Below are 21,516 nucleotides of genomic sequence, written 5' to 3'. Positions count from 1 at the left end.
TTTTTTAGAAAAAATCATTCCTCTTAAAGTAATTTCTCCAATGACAAGAAAACTCCATGCTGAACATTACAAGCGATTTCTGATACAGTCTCAGAATTGTATTTCAAGTTATGTAGAAAAATGTTCTAAAGTTAAAAACAGAAAGACTGGGGATAACACTTAGGTTTGGAATAAATTTAATTTGTTAAATTGTCAATAAACTAATAAAACTTTATAAACAAAATCTGTTGACAGTTTAAAGTAACTTTAGAGATCTAATGTAATTTTACAATGCAGTAACTACTTAGAAGATAAAGTAATAATAACAAAGTCCTTTTTAAATTTTCATATCACAAAACTTTGCTCCTTAATCTATGTTTGATTAATTTCAAATTTTAAGAACTTACATAATTATTTTTAAATCAGAGGCTATGCCTGTAAATGTTAACAAGAATCACTCGGAACTTCCCCTCCCCTCACAATCAAAACAACCTTATGCTTACCCTTCCCATCGCCCCATCACTCTTTCTTTCTCTCTCTCTCTCTCTCTCTCTCTCTCTGTATGTGTGTGTATGTATGTGTGTTTGGGCGTGTTTACATTCTGTTTTATTATAAACAAATTGTCCAAGTCATCCATAGGGCCTTCAGTTTTTCATTATTCACCTTAAATTTTATGAATATGTTTGTACTTTTTCATCCAGATTTTTATAGTAATTGAAGAAAATCTGTTCTCTTTGAACACTAGTAATTTGTTACCTTCAATTCACTATTTTTTAAACATCTTTAAACAATCCAAATCTCTTGTGAGATTGTTTAATTCATTTTAAATCAGATATTTCTCCAGTTCTTCGACTGTAATTCTATCTTAAACTAAAATCTTTTGGAGACCAGATCTCCTTCCCATAAAGACTTCCATCACAATAAAAGTTTGAATGTAAAAAGATGAAATACACTTTTCTTTAAAAAATAATTAATACAGAAATATATTATTCAATCTTTAACCTATACAATTTACTTGTTTATTTGAAAAAGAAAATTAGTGGTCTATGATCACTAGTAAATACATAACTGCTGGATTTTTTTGTTTTCTTTGAGGAAAATGTGAATCACAAGGATCTGTATTATTGAGAAAAAAGTACATCTGTTTATGGATTGAACTGACAAAAAAATTCTTATATCCTACAATATCTTATTTAATTTACACCTTAAATGTTGTCGTACACGTCAGATCAAATTACTTCATTTGTTAAGGTTTTGGGTTTATCGATAACTAAAAATTACCAGTAAAAATCAAAACAATAACACAGTTACACCAACGTCTCTTACATTTACTAATTCATACATTCAATATATCAATTCAAGCAAAGTAGTTATTCAAATCAATTCATAAGTTTTGTTGGAACACAAACAAATTTAATTTTAGAAGTAGACAGGCTTTTATGTTCAAGATGCAATTATTATTCCACTGAACCTTAAAAACAAAGTAGCTACTTTGCCATCGTCTGGAAGATGCCAGCACAGCACAAGAAACTGAAAGAACATGAAAAAAAAGGAATAGATAAAACTTTGTTTTTTTATAAAGATGTTATCATAATACGACAAAATCCAAGAATTTCAAATATAAGGAGGGGAAGTTTTAATCAAATTTTCTTGATTAATATTTACTTTTGATTTTTCTTTTTCCACTTTATAAATAAATAAAAAGAATGTAATATGCAGCTGTAAAACAAGCTGGATACTTTGCAGTAAACCAAGATAACCAATAACTTTGCAGTGGAAAGATCCTGGAATGAAATTCATTTTTATTAAAATGTCAATCAATACCAAACAAAATAATTCATAATCTGGAAGAGCAAAAGCCTGCACACATCAGTCAGCCTCACACAACTTTAATACCAATTACCTGAATATTTCAACATAATTGTAGCAAGCCTATGTAATCCTGCACATTTACAGATGTTACCAATCAGTTCAGATACAAAATCAATTTAATCATTTAGGAACTAAAGGAAATAAAAATAACCTGACATATTGATAGTGTTAAGTATGAACCTTCTTTGCAACTAGTAGTTAAGTAATTAATAAATTAATTAAATTTGAGAACAATAATTTCTTAATATACATTTCAGTAGTACCAATGCGATTTACTTGGGCAGTGTAACTACCCATTACTAGCACCCAATAACGGTAGTAAATATTATTTTTCCCCAAAAATTGACAAAACCATATTCAGAGATAAAACACAAAGTTTTGAGTAAATAAGTGTGAAAATGAATATAGAATCTCTTACTAAACATTTTTTTAAATTATTTCTACAATTTTTTTTTAACTTTTACAACCTTCAATCTAATTGAAATTTTTGCTGAAATGAATCCAAAAATTTAGACAAATTTTTTTTACTAGCCTCAATTTGAGGTTAAAATTGTTTTGGTTAAAAGAGCCAATGAATATAATAACCACAACCTATACACTAAACCATGGTGAGGAATAGATTTTTATTAAGCTTAATGAGATGCAAATTTTACACAACTAATCCACAAAATAGTTCCTCTATTTCTTGGTTGTATATAATTTGTAAGTGAGCTCCAGTTATGTATGAATTTAAACATATATAAAGGATACCCAAAAATAGCCTGAATTGTTTTCACTTCCTCTACAATATAAAAACAATTTTCTTCATTTCTTTTTCACATTCAGGAATAACAAAAAGTTGCAGGAAGCAAGATCAAGAGAATAGAGATAGCGAGGGACAATGACAAAAACTGTTGGACACAGAATACAGTTTGACCAGGACAGTGTTGCCATAGTGCAGAGATTACAGTGAATCATTTAACCACATTAGAGGGAGATTTATGATGCATGCAAACACAATCTTCATAACTAATAAAGTAGAAATGCTGATTCACTATCTGTCCAGGAGAAACAGATTTTCTGTGACCAATCCTCCTCACATCAAAAAATAAACAGCCTTCTCTTCACATTTGATCTTGCCTCTACTTTTTTGTCTCTAAACTGAGTGCTTTTTACTGGCTTGATTGTAGTTTCATTCCAGATCGTAACTACAGCATCGACTCTCATCACCTGTCACACACAACTTTAAAAATAAAGTGTGAATCTTTTTGAAGTTAATTCTTCAAAATACAGTATACATTAACACAAATGGTTTTCTAATCTTCTGCAAGCAATCGAGGCATAAATTTTTCAGTAACACATTTAATGTACAAATTAACTACCAAAATTTGTTGTCAACAATTCAGACACAAGTCAATTAAGAAACCTCTTCAATAGTCTCCCAATGATCTTCCTAAATTAAGCTGCAACTTTTTCAAGATTTCTGACATTCCTGTGGTGATTATACAGATCTTGTTTGGTTCTTAAGATGACATATCTCCCCTTCTTTAAAACACAAAAACTGCTCGAACTGTGTTCTACTTAAAGCTTCCTTTTACAAGCATTTCATTGTTCTAGCAGCTGTTTTTCTAAGAAAAAGCAAAATTTAATGCACTCTCAATTTAATAAAACACTTGTACGATTGTCAAGGAAAATGAACTAATTTGATAATGGTTATGTACAATTTTATTGTACTAGTAATGTGAGCAAGAATCTGTAAACAAAAAATGCTCTTCGTTTTTACAGCATTTTTATAAAAATTGTTTGTTTAGTTATTTATTACTTTCATTATTGGCAATTTTTCTTTTATTTATATTGTATTTTTTTTAGTTATAATGCTTCTTTTTAAATATTTTCTAATGCGGTTATTAAGTTTAAAGGCTAAAAACACAATTTTTATTAAAGATTTTTCTTTTTACTCTTCTTTTATATATATATATATAAGGGATATCTTATGGTGACCTTGAATTTGACTTTATTTCAAGGTTAATACAATTTTTTTTCAAATGGAATGACCTATTTCTGTTTCCCTCCCCCATGATAAGAACAGAAAATTTTACACCGGGAAATGTAGTCACACGTATGACCTTGAACCTTTCTTGAAGATCATATGACTAACCATCAGAGATATGGCCTGGAATACAAATAATCCAAGAATATTGTATGACTTCAAAAAAGTGTAACTCATATAACACTACCTCTGTATAACACTGTATGATGGTTAGCCATATGACCTTCAAAAAAAAGATCCAAGGTCATATGTGTAACTACATATTTCAACGTAAATTTTTCTGCTCTTTTATATATTAAAAATATTACTACAAGGCAATAGTGAGTTATATTTTACATAATGTTTTCAAGTTATTGTACTTGCAGAAGTCATATCCCAAATTTGTGAATTTTTCAATTAGTTTTAGCTGACTGCTAAAAATAAGATTCATATTGTTTTCACTCCAGTATCTAAACATCTTAAAATTTATACTTTTTATTCTCTTATCAGATTTCTTGAAATGTTTATTGCCCCTCCAGGAGAATAAAGTCATTTTGCATTTTTCTTTTGTTTATCATTATGCCCAACAAAAAAGAATTTTATCAATTTTATGATCTAGGACCTCCTTTTATGTAAACGTTAGAGAGGTTGTGCCCCCTAGATTGGTTGTAATTTTAATTATGATTTATATCAATTAATATTCGACTGAGATTATAATAATGATGTTAGAATGTATTGTCTAAATTACAGTAAAAAAAAAAAAATCAGTAAAAATTGTATTTTGCTTTATTCATCTTCCACACTAGTAAATCAGTTGTGATATCAGCAGTTTCCTCACTGACTGGTAAAAAAGTAATGGAAAATGCCCATAATAAAGCATCAATAAAATTCCATCTATTCCTTACATGCAGATACAATCATGAATAACAGTCAAGAATTTTAAGAATAATAAGCAGGACCTTTTGAAGTGATGCTAGAGACAATTCAGGCATATATACATCCATTGTTTATGCCATACAATATTTTTCTTGAAAATTTTAATGTATCTGTATTTCTTTAGGTAAAAAATCATATGCTATTAATAAAAAACCTAATCAAAATTAAGTATTTATAATATAAGAGGCATGCATAAGTTATATAACATAATAACCTCCAGTGTTCCCCATGTAGTTATTCTGTGGTCCACCAATTTGTCCTGCAGAGAACCCTGGATTCCCAATTCCTGAGCCGTAACCACCTCCACCAACCCCTAGGCCAAGATCTGACGCTCCTCCAGCAGGCAAGACACCACCTAATGCTGAAGCACCACCCCCTCCCAGACCACCTGGTACTATATCCACTACAAAAATAAATTATTGTAAATACTTAACCACCAAATAAATAAATTTTTAATTCTAAAACAATTCATGATTTTATTAAAAATCATGACTGTGTTATTAGAAATCTGTCTTAGTTAATCTGTCTTATTAGAAATAAGACAGATATTTAAGTAAAACATATTTTTAATACAAACAAAAGTTAATTTGCCACAGTGGCTACTATTATAGTTCCCATATGAATATTTATTCACACTTGCAACACATGCCCAACTAGTAAATTTACAAAAAAATTATTGTAATTTGTTTGAAAAGAAACATAAATTAATTTCAACATAAAAATTTTATAACTTTTAAAGCACTCATGAAGTTGGCCTCATTTGATGAAAGGGCTTGAGTGTTCTAACTCTTCAGTTTTTGCCAAATTTTGTTGCGTATCTTTAAAATTTGTAAGATACTAATACTAAATGTAAAATACTTGAGTAGCAATTAGGATATTAGTACAATACAATTCTTAAATAATAATTTACAGCAAATCTGTATACACAAATATGACTAAATTAATTTTTTAAAGATTTTTGAAGAGTTTTACAGTTTTACACATACTGTTTATTATTTAACTACAGGAAACTTTGTTTACTCTTTAAATTGATAGGTTGGTTTTAATAAAATTGGGTTAAATCAATATTCCAGTATAAATCATTAAATTAATGATTACTTAACAAAGAAGAGAATTGAAGAATTATTTTATGCCCACTTAACTATCGGCATGAAATGATGTAAAAATAATAAGTAATAACAGGCCAAATAACTCAATACAAACAATTGTCAGGAACAAACAAAATCACAAAAGTAATATGGATATCGCTACAGTCGAGTATCTGAAGCATTAACAAATAAAGAAGATATCTGATTAAAAAAGTTAATGACTGCTGTAAAAATGTAGCAAAGATAATAAGTTACTGAAAAGTGAAATAAAATGGCTTGAGTCTCAGTGTACAGTAATGGTAAATTGGATAAGTAAAATAGAAAACAGAGAAAAAATTGCCTCGTATTTACGGGATTAAAATATAATGTATATGATAATTACACAAAAATAATCCTGAAATTTTATACTGTGTACTTACAGACTCAAAATGATATCTGGGTAAACCAAGCACCCTTCAAGAAAACAGAAGATAATGGGACAACTATGGAAAATTTATCAGATTATAAAGACATCAATTTTATTTTAACGAATGCTAAAACAAAAAAAAGTAATAATTATTTTATCTAGAAGGATTTTTCTTAGAGATGATGAAGCGCTCTATTTTTCATCAAGAAGGAAATTTGGAGGCCAAAGCCAGAGAAAATAAGAACCATTTATTTTACAAAGTGTCACCTTTAAGTGGATGGAGGAATTGGAATTGCCTGCTAGAGATATCAATTTCCTATATAAAATTGGAATAATGTTGGAGAATAAAGCAGACATAATTTGAAGTAATATGTAAGAAAAGGTTAATAGATCTAATTTTGGAAAAGAAGATTTAAGCTAATAACCAAGGTGAGGTTGTCATCCAAAGATTGACATGTTTGGGCAGTGGCTGTGCTTAGCAGTAAGCATTTTGATTTATGTTAATTTACTGAAGAATATGATTGTACAAAGTAAGGAAGTCTGTTTCCATTTCATTACAACAAAGAATTATTATTGGTTTTGGAATTTTGTAATTAGAGATTCAAACTGGTAGGCCAACATAGTCAATTATTCACATTAAAATCAAAATAAAAGAATTTCTTTAAAATTGAAATTATGGAAGATAATAGAAATTATGGAAGATCATGGAGGTTTAGTACTGTGTATAATTAGAAAATCAATACCACACCAATTTATTTGAGCGGAGGGAAGCAAGTTGCAGTTCATTATTGTGGTTTTTTATTAACAAAGGGGGAGTGTAGAAATCTGGTGGTAACTGAGAACTGGAATGCCCTGATTAGAGTGGGTCAAACTTTGCCCGTGGATGTCATTATTTTAAGTAATTTAGCATTTCACAAGCATAAATAAAAGATTAAGTAAACAAAGGTAGAAAAATCATAGCGTTAGGAGAAAATTAACTACATGGTATTAAACTACAGAATTTCAGGAGATATGGAGAATACTCTTTACCAGTAAATGGAATGTCTCAGATATTAACAAGTGTTGTGTACCTTTGCAGGTTATATATTTTAACAATCTTGTGCTGAAACCTGAAAGTCTACTTCTCTTTTTAATTTGGTTTACAATACTGCATCCCAATCAGAGGATCCCAAAATGAGGTTGTTATCACTTCTATAAAAATTTATGTAGGATATTAAGGATAAAATACATTGTTGTGGGATAAATAGGTTGTAGGTTACTGGTTGAGTAAGGTATAGGTTCTCCCAAATGAATGGAAACAATTCAGTCCTGAAATCTATGCATCCTGAATTTAAATTATAAAATTGAATAAAATTAAAAATTTAGACAGAAAATTTAGTTTAATAATAAAAGTAAGAAAAGTTACATCAAATATGTTTGGCCTGTTACATTTATACAGAAGTATAAATGCTTTAGAGGTTAAAAATTAATTCTGTTTAATTAAAAAGGAATACATTAATATGCAGCATAAAAAATGATAGTATTTTTAGAACTGAGGAACAATTTAGAACCATAAGTATTTCAGAGGACACACCCAGATCCGGCAGTATCTGGAAAACTAGTTGGAGAAATATATATTTGTCTAAGTGTTTGGATTGATTACTTTGGCAATAATTTGCAAAATAGGGATAAAGTCTGTTGTGTGCAGCAGTGTTTAGATATGATGTCTTGAATCAATCTTTTCAGCTTCAAAAGGTTGAAAAAGGTCTGAAAAAATTAATGAACAATAATACACTAGGAGAAAGTAGAAAGTAACTTTCATAAAAATTTTACTGTTCGAATATAAATGTTTAATGTTGAAACTTTTTAATATAATCTTTGAACAGAAATTCACATCCTTATTTGTTTTATTACTTTCCTTTTGCGCAAGAAGGAAATCATTGCCGATGTAGCTAAGCTGTGCATCATTAATGAAAACATCAAAATTTTTTGTTGGTATTTTATTTAATGGATTAGTAAGAAGAGAGATTTTATTAGAAGTATAACCACAAAAAAACAAAGAAAATTTCATGAGGATATAGTGGAGTAGATAATAAACTACGTAAAATATTAACATACTACATAAGAAAAGGGAGGAAAATTGTAATTTAAACAAGTTTAAAGCTGCATTAAAAAACATTGATAAGGAAGCACTTTACTGCATGAATGTTGATAAAGAAGCACCTGATTGCATAAAGTGGGAATTTTTGAGAAAATGTTTAAACATATTGAAAGCATTATAAAAAGATATAATTTAGCATTGTGGTATGTGGGTGGATTATCCCACCCAACTTCTTTTAATAATTAGCAACATTAACAAAGGGAATTTGTAACAATGTTACAAATTCTTTCTATTTGTAAAATTATTGGGGAGGAAGATTAATTACTATATTTGAGAATTAATGATCTTTATTCAGACCATTTAGTTATACTTCTAGATGATATAATTTTTATGATTAATAAATTAAAGAAGTTTTGCAATGCAATCTTGTATTAATAGGTCAAAATTTTAAATGATCTTTAAGCATGGTGGCAATTTAGGTAACAGAAAAAAATGGTTTTGCAATGGTGAACCAACTGAAATATGAAACGACATAATTATTCAGGTGTAATCTTTATATCATACTTATACATTTGTACTCATTTAAAAAAAGGGGGTTGTTACAGCAAAATGTGATATTAATATGTGGAGGAAATTCTTTACAACAGGAAATGCACAGATTTCAAGACAATGGAGGTGTTTATCATAGTTGTTTGTTATGAATCCAGGTTTGAGTTTATGTAGAAAAGTAATGAGATGGAAGCTTTTTTTTAACATCTTTGTAAAACAATTATTTGGCTTTCCAAGAACTATGCCAAATTATCTTGTTCATTTAAAAAGTAATGTGGAAGTATTGTAATTAAATATATTAAGATTGTTTTATAAATATTTTTAAAATTATCATGTTCCATAATAATAGATAACCAAAAAAGATCAGTTCATGGTTTTGTACAAGAAAAATTTGGATTATTCAATTATTAGTTAATCATATATAATAAATAAAGCATTGAATGGCTAGATTCAGTGGAGAATTCAGGTGCTTAGAAAACTTCATTTATACAAGGTCTGTAAATAAAGTAATGAGACTGGTCCAGAAAAACTTTTTATTTACAATCAGACTATACATGGACTCACCTTCGAAATAGTTCCCATGGGAAGCCATGCAAAGCTTCAAATGGTTTTCCCACTCTTCATAGCAGTGTTGGAACTTAGAAACTGGAATATTCTTCAGATGGTCGGTTAGTGTTTTTTCTTTTCCACTGTTCTAAAACTGTGTCCTCTGAGGTGTTTTTTTTTTAAGTGGGGACAGGAAAAAGTCGCAGGGACTCAAGACAGGTGATTTAAGGTGGTTGAGGAACTACAAAATGTTTTTCTTTGCCAAAAACTCATTAATTGAGAGTGCAGTGTGACAAGGTGCACTGACACGATGCAGCATCCAGTTGTCTTTGATGGCTGGTCTCATGCGGGCAACTCTTTTCCGCAGTCTTTCAAGAACTTCTCAGTAAATATATTGATTTACACTGACCTCTAGGCAAAAATTCCTTATGGACAATGCTATTATGCCATAACTATTGAAGAAATAAATTAGCGTGTTTTTGATTTCTGATTTGTTCATTTTTGCTTTTTGGGACATGTTGAGTTTGAAGTGTTGCCAGTCCTTGCTCTGGCATTGTTTGTGGGTCGAACTCAAATATCCACGATTCATCACATAGTAATAACATATTTTTTTTAAATCTTAGCCCTAGCAGATCGCAGCACACTTCCGCTCGGTTGTTTTTCTGTTCAACAGTGAGGTTTTTTGGGACCAATTTTGCACAAACATTTTTCATGTCCAACTTGTTTGTTAAAATTTGATGAACTGCATTATTATTACAACTTCAATTGTTCTGCAAACATTCTGACACTTAATCGCCAGTCATACCATATCAAGTTTCTGATTCGCTCAACATTATCGCCAATTTTTGACATTAAGGGTAATCCAGAGCATGGGTCATCCGCAACTGATTCCTGGCTATCTGAAAATGCTTTAAACCACCTAAACACTTGGGCTCATTACAGAGCATCATCTCTATATGCCCTTTTCAATGCTACTAGTTCTAGTAGCATTCTCACAGAATTTAATACAAAAACTTGATTGCACAACATTGCTGATAATTAGTATCGCTCATTTTTGTAATGCACAACAAAAACTCGTTTCACGAAAAGTTTGTTTACATCTAACATGGCAGCAATGACGAAAAATATTAATACCCATCAAATCAGCTGTTTACATAATCATATGTTTACTAGTAACTTTACAGTGTTGCCACTTTGGCTGCCAAAAAAAGCTATTCTCATTACTTTATTTACAGACCTCGTATCATCATTTGACAGATAAAATTAGTCAATATAAAAAACATTTGGGTGGAAAAAGACAACGCACAGCATCATGGTATTTCAGCTAGGTTAAAATAAAAATGAGGTTGGAAGAGAATATATAAATGATCAGAACATAAGTTTATAAATATCCTTTTTAAAACTCTGAGCTCTATCCTTATTAATCATAGAGTACAAAGATGAAAGATCTATCAGGGTATTCATTATATACTGCAACTGAGAGGGAGGATATTCTTTGCTTTTTGAGATAGGAAACAGTATGGAAAGAATTGAGGAATTGTACAATATTTGAATATTGGAGGAAAATTAAGCTTTAGACTACTTAAATAGAAAAATTGGAATTTTCTGAGTGGATATGTTACAAAAATAGTGAAGTGTATGTTTGAGGCATTGTTAACATATTTAATTAACTGAACTTCCAATTAAAAGGTTCCAAATTAACATTTCTACAACTATAGTCATTTACTTATGAATTTTGCAACTAGTTGTTTTTGAAAAACTCATATTGTTAATATAACACTTATGTTTTTTTATAAGCAATTATGTTTTCTAAGTAAACTTTGTTTCTTACTTCAATGAGTTATCAATAAAGAAAAAATCATGTTTTTATATGCTGGTATTATTAATTACAAGTGCGTGTCTATAATATGTTCTTTTATATGAAAAAACATTTGTGAATGGCTAACTATTTAATAAACAGGATTTATTTTTGAACCTGTTTTAAATAAACTAAATTATCTGAAATGTAAATGAAATAAATAACCTACCTTCAATAGCAATTAAATTTTCATATAAAAAGTGGGGATTGTATATTGAGAATTGGTACAAATATTACAATTTTTTTTTTCAGTAAATAAAAAATTGTAGTATAAACACATTAACAAATTTCAAAATGGCTGCAATAACATTTTAAATCTTTTAGATATCATTAATCATTGATTTTTAGTAGTTTACTTTCATTGTAGAGACACTTTATATTTAAAAAATTAATAATTTCTGCGATAATTTAATTTTCAGCCTATTTATCTGGATTTCACCTTCACCACTATTAAAAATTTACTATGCTGAATTAAAATAATTAAATTAGTAAATTTAAATAATTAAAATATTTAATAAATAATAATATAAATTTAATTTAACAACAAAAAATAACATTTTATAGCTGATTTTCACAGATTGGTCCATGTTTCCTGCCAGTGTGGTCCAACAGCAAGAAATATTACAAGTTCCTAGAAAACACTGAATTGTTTAGATAGTTTCTCCAGTAAATAGGAATAGCATGTGGTTCATGCCATGCACGATGATGCCCCACTTCACTTACGGAATAATGTCAACAGTACATTATATAAAATAGTACTTTGATAAATTCCATGAAAGGCAGACTAGTTGGGCAATAGCTCTGGCCCATAAGATCATCACATCAACCCCAATAGATTTCTATCTTTGGAGGCACCTAAAAAATATAGTTTATAGTACACCACCAATTTTGAAGATGAGAACTGATGGTTTTCAATGTATCAGAGCTACACCACGGATGTGAAACTATTGTTAAATCATTAACTAATACAGAGTATTGATATTTGCTGAAGGAAAACTAAAAGTAAATTTGATATGTTTATTTATTTAAATTTTGTTCAAATTGAATAATTTTTTTGTTTTAATAAACATAAATTCTACGCAGTAGAAATTTGATTAAGAATTTATTAAATCCCATTGTTTTAATATAATGATAATCTTTATAAAGTCATTATTAACCCTTTAATGAGTATGGCTGTTCTGGAACGCCCTAATCAACTGATGTACAGTAGTAACCATTATACCCTGAAAATTATTACAAAGGAGTAAGAAAAAAAAATTCAAAATATTGCAATATCATAAAAACTCTATGTATCTGGAATTAAAATTACAAAATTTCTTAATTTCAACAATTACCTGAAAAATTTAAAAATTGTTCTTGGTATGATAAATTTCAAAACACTGATAAATGCATGAGCCAACGTTACAAATTTTCAAATTCAAAGGTACTGTTCTTTTCTCTTTTTTTTTAGTTTTCATGTTTACACACACGACAAACTTCCTTTGTTATTTCTAGGTCTTTCTAGCAGGCCTCGAGGTAAGCCAGAGGAAGTGCCATGCAGTCAGGCATAGTGGTTTTGCTTCTCCGAAAGGCCATGAAATAGCTGTTACTTCTTTTGAAGTGTAATGGCATTCTATCAGTTGTCTGATAAGATTTAGTCTGTCATTGAAAACAGAAATGTTGTTTTTGCTGTGCAAATATGTGAAAAGTATTCAAAACAACTATACCAAGTATGCGGAAAAACAATTTCCTGTACCATTTAGATGATTTTCATGCTGAATCAATGAAGGAAATCATATCTGCTTTATCATCTGCATCCATATTCTTGTTATATTCTATAACTGCTTTGGGCTTTCGAATAACATGTCAATGCCAATTGACAGTCAACCAGTGTGTGAGCAGTGCTAAGCACTGTTATTTCACACTTGTCACACCACCTGACTATAACCATTTCCTCCTTCTTACTCCTTATAACTACATCACCAGTTTTCATTTTTTTGGCAAACAAGGCATGTTCTTCTGATTCAATCTAACTGTACCACATGCTCCACTAGTTTTCTTGTAACCACTGATACAAATCTGGGCTGGAATATCAGTTATCTAAAAAAAAATATGGATTTTTTTCTCAAAAATGGCTGAATTATAGTTCTAACTTTAGTACTTTTCCCTGTGTATACAAGAAAATCAAAGACTAGGCCTGTTTGACTGTCAGATTGAACAAATAGCTTGATGCCAAACCGATTTTGCTTAGAGGGAATACATTGCTTCAAGCCAAGCCTTCCTTTCCAGGGCATCAAACTTTCATCGATCACTAGGTTTTAACCAGGAAAAAACATGATGAGAATTTTTGTCTAACTGTTTCAATTACAATTTGTATTTTGTATATCTTATCTCCACTGTGAGCAAGTGAGATATCATCCAAGAATAATATTCTTAGTCAGAGAAGAAAATCTGTCTTGGCTGATAAGTTCTGAAAATACTGGGGTTGTCAGAAAGGTATCTTTAGTCAAATACAATTTTATATTATTTTTTTTTACTATGAGGCATAAGAAATAATAAGCCAAAAAAAAAGTACAATTCATCAGCATTCACATTTGACCATCGCTTCAACTTGGAAAAATTTTATAGGCCTAAACTGATTTTCCAGGTTTCCTGATAATATCTGCTAGTTTGTTGTACAATTTGTGACAACTTTGTAGTCCATTAACTGGTAAAAAAAATCAATTTCATTTCCCTCCAGCCCATCTAAATCTACAGTTATACCTAAATCTAATGGGTGAAAATCATAATTTTATGAAGATCCCACACTGTGCTTCCATTTTCACACAGGACACAATGAAGGGTCAATGACTGGTTGGGCAAAAGGAGGAATATTTGACTCATTTTGATGAGAATCACTGTTCATGTCATTAGAGCAACCTTCACCATCACTAGTACTTGTTTCTTGTAAAAAGGATTCAAAATCTTATTTCTTCAAACAAGATTTGAACGTCACCATCTTCAAAAACGTCCACATCAGTGTGTAAAACATCATCTTCACTGTCAATGAACTGATCACTTTCACTAATATCATAAACAAGGTGTCTTGTTTCATCACTATGGCGTAACTTATCTTAGAAAGTAACACAAGAAAAACACAATTTCAACTATATTTACAAACTTCCATTTGCACAATCTGAGTCTGAAGTGAAAAAAATTATTTACAAGTTATAATATGAAGAAAATAACAACGATAAACAAAATGGAAAGAACTGCATAGCTTAGTTGCAAACATACATATTGAAGCTGACTGAAAGAACAAACAGGAGATTTTGCACCTATATGAGTGAACAGCAGATGTGATTGGCACCAAGAATCGGGTGATAGCATAGTGACAGCAAACATATGCAGCCTCTCTTAATCGCTTTGGCTTCGCCTAGTTGCCTTTAATCCCCCCTCCACAACTATGGAGTCAAAAACTATCTAAACAATCTCTTCATTGGTTATAATAACAATGCAATATTTCTTACAAATAAAAGTACCCTGTACGATCTGAAATAATACCTTATCAATACAGTTCACTCACGCCGTTCTGGAACCTTCCTTCCAGTAGGGCGTTTCAGAACAGCCTTACTTATTTTTTTTAAATTTGATCGCACCTTAAAGGGTTAAGACTGGATCAAGTAGAATGGCAGAAAACTGTGCAATTTATAATTATTATTCTGATTTAATTTTTTTTTTTAATAAAGAGTCGCCAATTTGTAATAACAAGTCTGAATTGCAAGGGTAGTTCAGCAGTTTAATAAGTCATCATTTAACATAAAAAATATGAAAAAAGTTCAACCTTATTCAAATTAATCAACAGTTGTAGAGATGAAATCCAGCTGGGAATTATGGCATCATTCTTCTATAATTAAGTTACTTTTAAACTGATTTAAAAAAAAAACATATTTTGTTTACAATTTAAGGCTTAATTTTAGCTAACAAAATCTATTTTGATAAAACTTAATGATTAATGGAAAATAAAAGATTTAAAAACTGAGGTTACAGTTTTTAAGTTTGTAAATATCTTATAATTTTTTGTTTATAAGAGAAGTTGGTACAAATATTGTACAAAATATTATGATTACTTGATCAGATTTTGAGAAATAGTTTTCTTTAAAAAATACCAAAAAAAAATTACAAAAACTAAGCAAAAATCATTTTTTATCAAATGTAACATTTTTTGCTTATTTTGATACACAGAAACAGAAAATGAATAGCCAGGCACAATTTTTTGTTATCAACTGTCCACATACATCATGGAACTAATTGAAAATAAAAATTAAAATTAGTTTTCTGAAATGAAGAGGCTTTTCTTGCTACTTAAACAATTTTTTAGTAAAATAATATTAAGTAAAACATTTTATTTTTTTACAATACTCGTAGTTACAAAGTTGCAACAGTCCAGACTCGTCTGGTATCTTCTTTTATTAGCCAGACTACAGTTGAAATCAATTGTTATTAATGCTTTAAGTTAGAAGAATAGTATAGATGAAACATCACCAGAGTAACAGTACATAACCACATAGGTGTCAACACATTCAAATATAACAAAACAATTAAAGCTATTCTAATTAAGTTTGTCATATATGACAAAAGAAGGAACACTAAATGTGGAGAAAAAAATTACATTAATTACTTTTTTCAAAATCTCTGTTCTAAATATAGCTTTGAATCCACATTCATGTTCCTTGAACAACCAAAACCAGTGGCTGCTGTTCTAATTTCATTTGAAAATAACAGTTCTGTAGATGGCAATTACAAAAAATATCTAAAGTATGATATATCATTTATATTTTATTATTACATTGTTTATGTTACTTTTACAGGTTATGTGATTTTTCTGCAATACTTAATTCACAATATTAGTTATTTATTTTTGATAAATGGCTGAAGCTATAATACTAATGGTAAATGATGATGGAATATGGCTGCAACAACCACTACTTACAATGAGTGATCCTGCTTCTCACTCTGAATTTATTCCAGTACAAAACATTAATTAAGAAAGATCAACCTGTTGAACATTCATGGTTTCTTTTTTTTAGCAAAACTTACATCAATAATAATAATAACAATATTTGCTCAAGATACAGATATTAATTCATTGCTACCTTTACAGTTATTTTTTTCCATTTTCAATTACGACTATTGTCATAATTTTTTTCTGGCAACCATAAAATATCAACTAAATTACCCATCACAAAACTGATAATTTGTAAACAAATACTAAACCTGAGGTTTTGATTCTCTAGGCTCAAGAAAAGAATCACAACTAAAATTGGCAACAGTACAGACTTTTCAAAACCCATACCATAAACCCTAAGAATAATTTGCTCAGAAAACATGTTATTCTGGATCCATTCTTTATCAAAATTTGTTCTGTTTCTAAGCACCAGTGTTGAAACAAAATGTTTCACTCTGTACATTCAAATGCAAAGCTAATCTGCTTCCAAAGCCAATAAAAATATCAATGGTATTGAGAGTTAGTTGTTTATCTTTCCCACACCCTCTTCAGTACATAAAATTGACATGCTACAATATTTAAATTGTTCTTTGTCATAAAATATACTTTCTAAAAAAAAGGTCCAGATGTGATGATATTATTTGGGCCCTCTAAGGCCAACTTTAGTCAATTAAAATCACAAGCAGTTCAGAGTATAAAAATTGCAGACATAGTTTGAAAAATTAAACAAACTTTTTGGTCACTGAACACAGACTACTCTATTGTCAAATCACACCATGGGGTTTAAGAATGTAAAATGTTTATATTAACAAATTTTAACTATCATATGAACACATATACCACTAGTAACAGAAAATATCACTAAGTTTTCAGAGACTTATATTAACAATATGCAAAATGACAATTTTAAAATCGTTTTAATATTTCAGAAAAAAATTTAAAGATCTTAAATAAAAATTATGTACAATGAAATAGGGAAAACAGGAGTTAAAAAATTCATTATTAACTTTACATATAAATCAGTCAGTCAGTATATTTACCAAAAGATGCTCAAATAAATAAAAGAAGATTATACAAAAATTAACTAGCAAAGTTCATAGAGTATAGCTTTACCCTTTCAATAATTTCTATGTATAATAAATAATTCAATGAATTATGTTTAAAAAGCTAACTTTCTTATACAGACTGCTAATAAAAGGAATTTCAGTATCACTAAAAAAGATTTCATTACATTAACGACCATTAAACTCCACAATTGATGATAAACTTAATATTCATCTAAAATTAATAATTATTATCACAGTAAATCACTACTAGTCAAAAATCAATAACAGATGAAGCAATGTTCATCATTTCATTCAACTTCTTGTTAACAACCATGAAAAAAGTATAATTACCCATAACAATAAACAATTCTCATACTTTAATTACAAATGGTTTTATAAAAATACCACCAGTCAGATAAGCTCAGCTATCATGTTAGTTCATTTGATAATACTATACATTAAATAAGTGCATAAGGATCCTAAATCATCAATTTGTTCCTGTTTCTACTTCAACAAAAAACTATGTACTGAAAAGCCATAAAATATGCACAGTTCATTAACTGTGCATATTTTACGGCTACCATTGTATGTACCATTATGTTTGAGTAATTAGTTTATGTACACTTACTTTATAAATAAAAATAAAGGTGATGTATAAACATAGAATGTTTGGGATGAAATAAAACAGGAATTTAGAAAAATTGTTTCATTAAAATAAGAAATTTAAAACTTGTTCAAAAAAGATGAAAAACAAGCCGAGATTCAGTGGATTGTAGGTAAATGTGAATCTACTCTTAAGAACTACTAGAGACAAATGACACAACAATACATACACAGTTTTCTAACTGAATACTCATGAATTCTAAGTCTAAAAACCAATGGAAAGAGTGTTACCACACAGATAAAACAAGCCATTCTCTGCAACACTTACACAAACAATTCACTCATTCTTCAATTCCTGGCCTTGGAATTGGTCAGACTTGCTCCAATAGAACCAATATTGGGGAAGAAAGGAAAAAGAGTAAAAGAGGTATCTGGTGAAGAACAACCTACCCATCAGGGCAAATCAGGGAAGTTTGCTAGCTTGTCCAGGGCCCTACATTATTTTATTATAAGAAAGAAAGACATTGTTTCTTTCATGAACCTTTTATATATATATATTAATTTTAATTTTAACATTCTTATTAATAACACTTCCTGTCTTTACTGGTTGCTACTGTTATTTATTATACCTAAAAATATTATGATATTATTTAACATTTATTACAAATAGTATTACTCTTTGTTTAATTTAAATCAGTTAAATTCACATAAGCAGAAAACAACGATAATCTTACATACTGATGCATTCATTCTTACTTACAATGATTATCAAGTTTTCATAAGTGCGGCATCTAATTTTTAATTTACATGTGTCAAAATAATAAAAATATTTTAATTGAATAAACACATTATTTTGTCAAAAGTTTGCATGTAACTGGATTAAATTTCCAAAATGTATTATTAATAGAGTAGCCAGCAGGATAATCTCCCTTATACAATTTCCTGTTCAACGTTTTCATATTTTTATTTTTGAATATCCTTAAGCTCAAAACCTTCTAAATGAAACTTTATAAGTAACATGTTTTTATATTTATTCAAAATGCTAATAGAATAAAATATTTTATAATTTTGTTATTTGATCTATCACGCAATACAATTCTTACATAGTTTTAAAATGTTGCTATTTTGTGTATGTACATGTTTATACAACTTATAACATATTGCAAAACAATTGGAGGCACCTTCATTCAATCAGAAACAATTAAACACACCTGATAATAAGAGATTATAGTAGTGAAGATAAAAAGCGGAATATAACAGTTTTGATATAAACACTCAGAAATTGTACGCTCAGCTTCTACATTGCAGAGATACAGTTTTGCCTAAGAAAATTGCTCTTGTTTTTCAGGAAGAAATAAGTTTTTGATGAAATAAACTGTGACCTAAACCCCATTGAAAATATACAGGGTATTCCATTTTAATTCCACATATTTTTAAAAATGTTATTGCATCACTATTTTTAGTTTTGATGATATTTGGTATATAACTACCCACCTTGTAGTAGCCAAAAAATATTTGAGAAAACGTTTTTTTTAAGTAATAAACAATTCTAACTTTCCAACAGGTAAAAACAGCCACTTTCATAACTTTTTCCATGACTGTAGATTCTTATTTTACACCATACAGAGGTCAAAAAGGGCTTTTTGGAAAGAGTAAAGATGAAACATCATTTTAATGTACTCAAAATCCATTTTGTTACATAACCAAATCTTGATTTGTTTACTGAAGTTACATTTACAAATTGTTTTTTCAAATTTTGGGCCCAAAAGAATTAATGAATGGTTAGGGTAACAGGCCTGTTTTTTACCCTTTAACTCTTAGGTACTACTGGTACTTATAAAAAAAAAATTGAACTGTTACCAGGTATCCTTCATTAAAAAAAAAATATTTATTTAGGCAAAATTTCAATCAAAAAGGCATATTAACAAAAAAGCCAGATAGAACATTTTAGGGTTAAAATATTTAGAACAATCAAACTGTTCAGAGAAAATAATGTTAAAAATATAAATGTAGATAAATTTTTTATAGTTCCATAAATGTCAGCAAAGCAATGAAATAAAAGGTGTTGACAAAGAATAAATAATGCTAAAAAATGTAGATATGAAGATGATTTCGTCCCACAAGCACTGCAATTTTTTAGAGCTGGGGACTGTCATGAGCAAATGAATTTTAAAAATTTCTCGTAATAGATCACACATAAATAAAAAACAAGAAATAATCTTAATAAATTAGTATTGTTAGTAACAACTTATTTTTATACTAACTCTGTCTTCTGGCTGAATTATCCAAGAATCTATCAACTCCAGCTCCAGCCAAACCTGTTACTGTATTAGCTCCCATACCAGAACCCAAACCAACACCTGTAAAATGCACAATAATCTTTATTAAGCCACAGAAAACTTTAAAAAATTGTTAAAAATAACAAGAGTACTAAATTACAGGAAGTTCTTACAATTGCTTAACTTTGAACAGTAAGCAATTAACAATAATGAATTCCTATCTTCAACTCAATTTAAATGCAATAACAGGCTGTTGTTTCACCAGTACAAAGATATTGTCATCAGAGCTTTCAAAGTGAACAAGAATCATTTAATTTCAATAAGTATAGATCAGTTGTCATACTACTGATATCCAGGCAGGGAAACCCCATGATCGTCCACTCAGAGCTGTACTAAAGCTGTAACTGATCTTACTTCCCACGCTTTATTATACAGCTTTTTAACAAATCATCACAAGGCAGTTATGTAAGTTATGTAGTAGTAGTAGTAGTAGTAGTAGTAGTAGTAGTAGTAGTAGTAGTAGTAGTAGTTATGTAAAACACTGACTTTTCATTTAGTTTACACTGCAGCAAATTTCACCAAACATTTGTTGACATCAAAGGCAAAACAATTCAGAAAAATAGCATTCAGAATAAGTTTAATATGAGACTAGTTATAGAATGGTAAAATAAGTTTAATAATGGCTATGCTTTTTTCCCTGCTGAATTTAGCCTGTCTGTAAGTTGGAAGAAGTCATGCAATAGTCAGTTAAAAAAATGCTTAGTGAAAATTTTATCTACCAGCAAAATGCCCTGTGTGTTACACCTCTCACTACACCTAGGACTGGTCTTCTAAACAAGATGTAAATGATTTTTGATGGCAAGAAAGGAGCTCTGACCTAAACCCCATTGAAAATATATGGGGTATTCCATTTTAATTCCACATATTTTTAAAAATGTTATTGCATCACTATTTTTAGTTTTGATGATATTTGGTATATAACTACCCACCTTGTAATAGCCAAAAAATATTTGACAAAACTTTTTTTTGAAGTAATAAACAATTTTCTAACTTTCCAACAGGTAAAAACAGCCACTTTCATAACTTTTTCCATGAGCTGTAGCATTCTTATTTTACACCATACAAAGGTCAAAAAAAGGCTTTTTGGAAAGAGTACAGATGGAACATCATTTTAATGTACTCAAAATCCATTTTGTTACATAACCAAATCTTGATTTGTTTACTAAGTTACATTTACAAATTGTTTTTTTTTCTTCAAATTTTGGGCTCAAAATAAATAATGAATGGCTTAAGGTAACAG

At 29.3% G+C, this 21,516-nt stretch overlaps 1 protein-coding gene across 5 annotated transcripts in view; it reads right to left on the bottom strand.

Annotated features, from left to right (window-relative positions):
- rump (heterogeneous nuclear ribonucleoprotein rumpelstiltskin) overlaps positions 1-21,516 on the bottom strand; it is a 123,714-nt gene that overhangs the window by 21,089 nt on the left and 81,109 nt on the right. For 4 of the 5 annotated variants that reach the window (XM_075369368.1, XM_075369375.1, XM_075369385.1 and 1 more), the window contains 2 exons: positions 20,202-20,297; positions 5,010-5,198 (listed from right to left, as the gene is read on the bottom strand). In XM_075369368.1, the coding sequence (XP_075225483.1) occupies positions 5,010-5,198; positions 20,202-20,297 (285 nt within the window). The remainder of the gene's footprint in view (positions 1-5,009; positions 5,199-20,201; positions 20,298-21,516) is intronic. The other variant, XM_075369404.1, reaches the window with a different exon arrangement.

The sequence above is a fragment of the Lycorma delicatula genome, chromosome 1 (genome assembly GCF_047948215.1).
Source record: "Lycorma delicatula isolate Av1 chromosome 1, ASM4794821v1, whole genome shotgun sequence".
In the NCBI taxonomy this organism is placed as follows: Eukaryota; Metazoa; Arthropoda; class Insecta; order Hemiptera; family Fulgoridae; genus Lycorma; species Lycorma delicatula.
The sequence above is the reverse complement of the archived record's forward strand: the minus strand, read 5'-3'. Positions and strand labels throughout refer to the sequence as shown.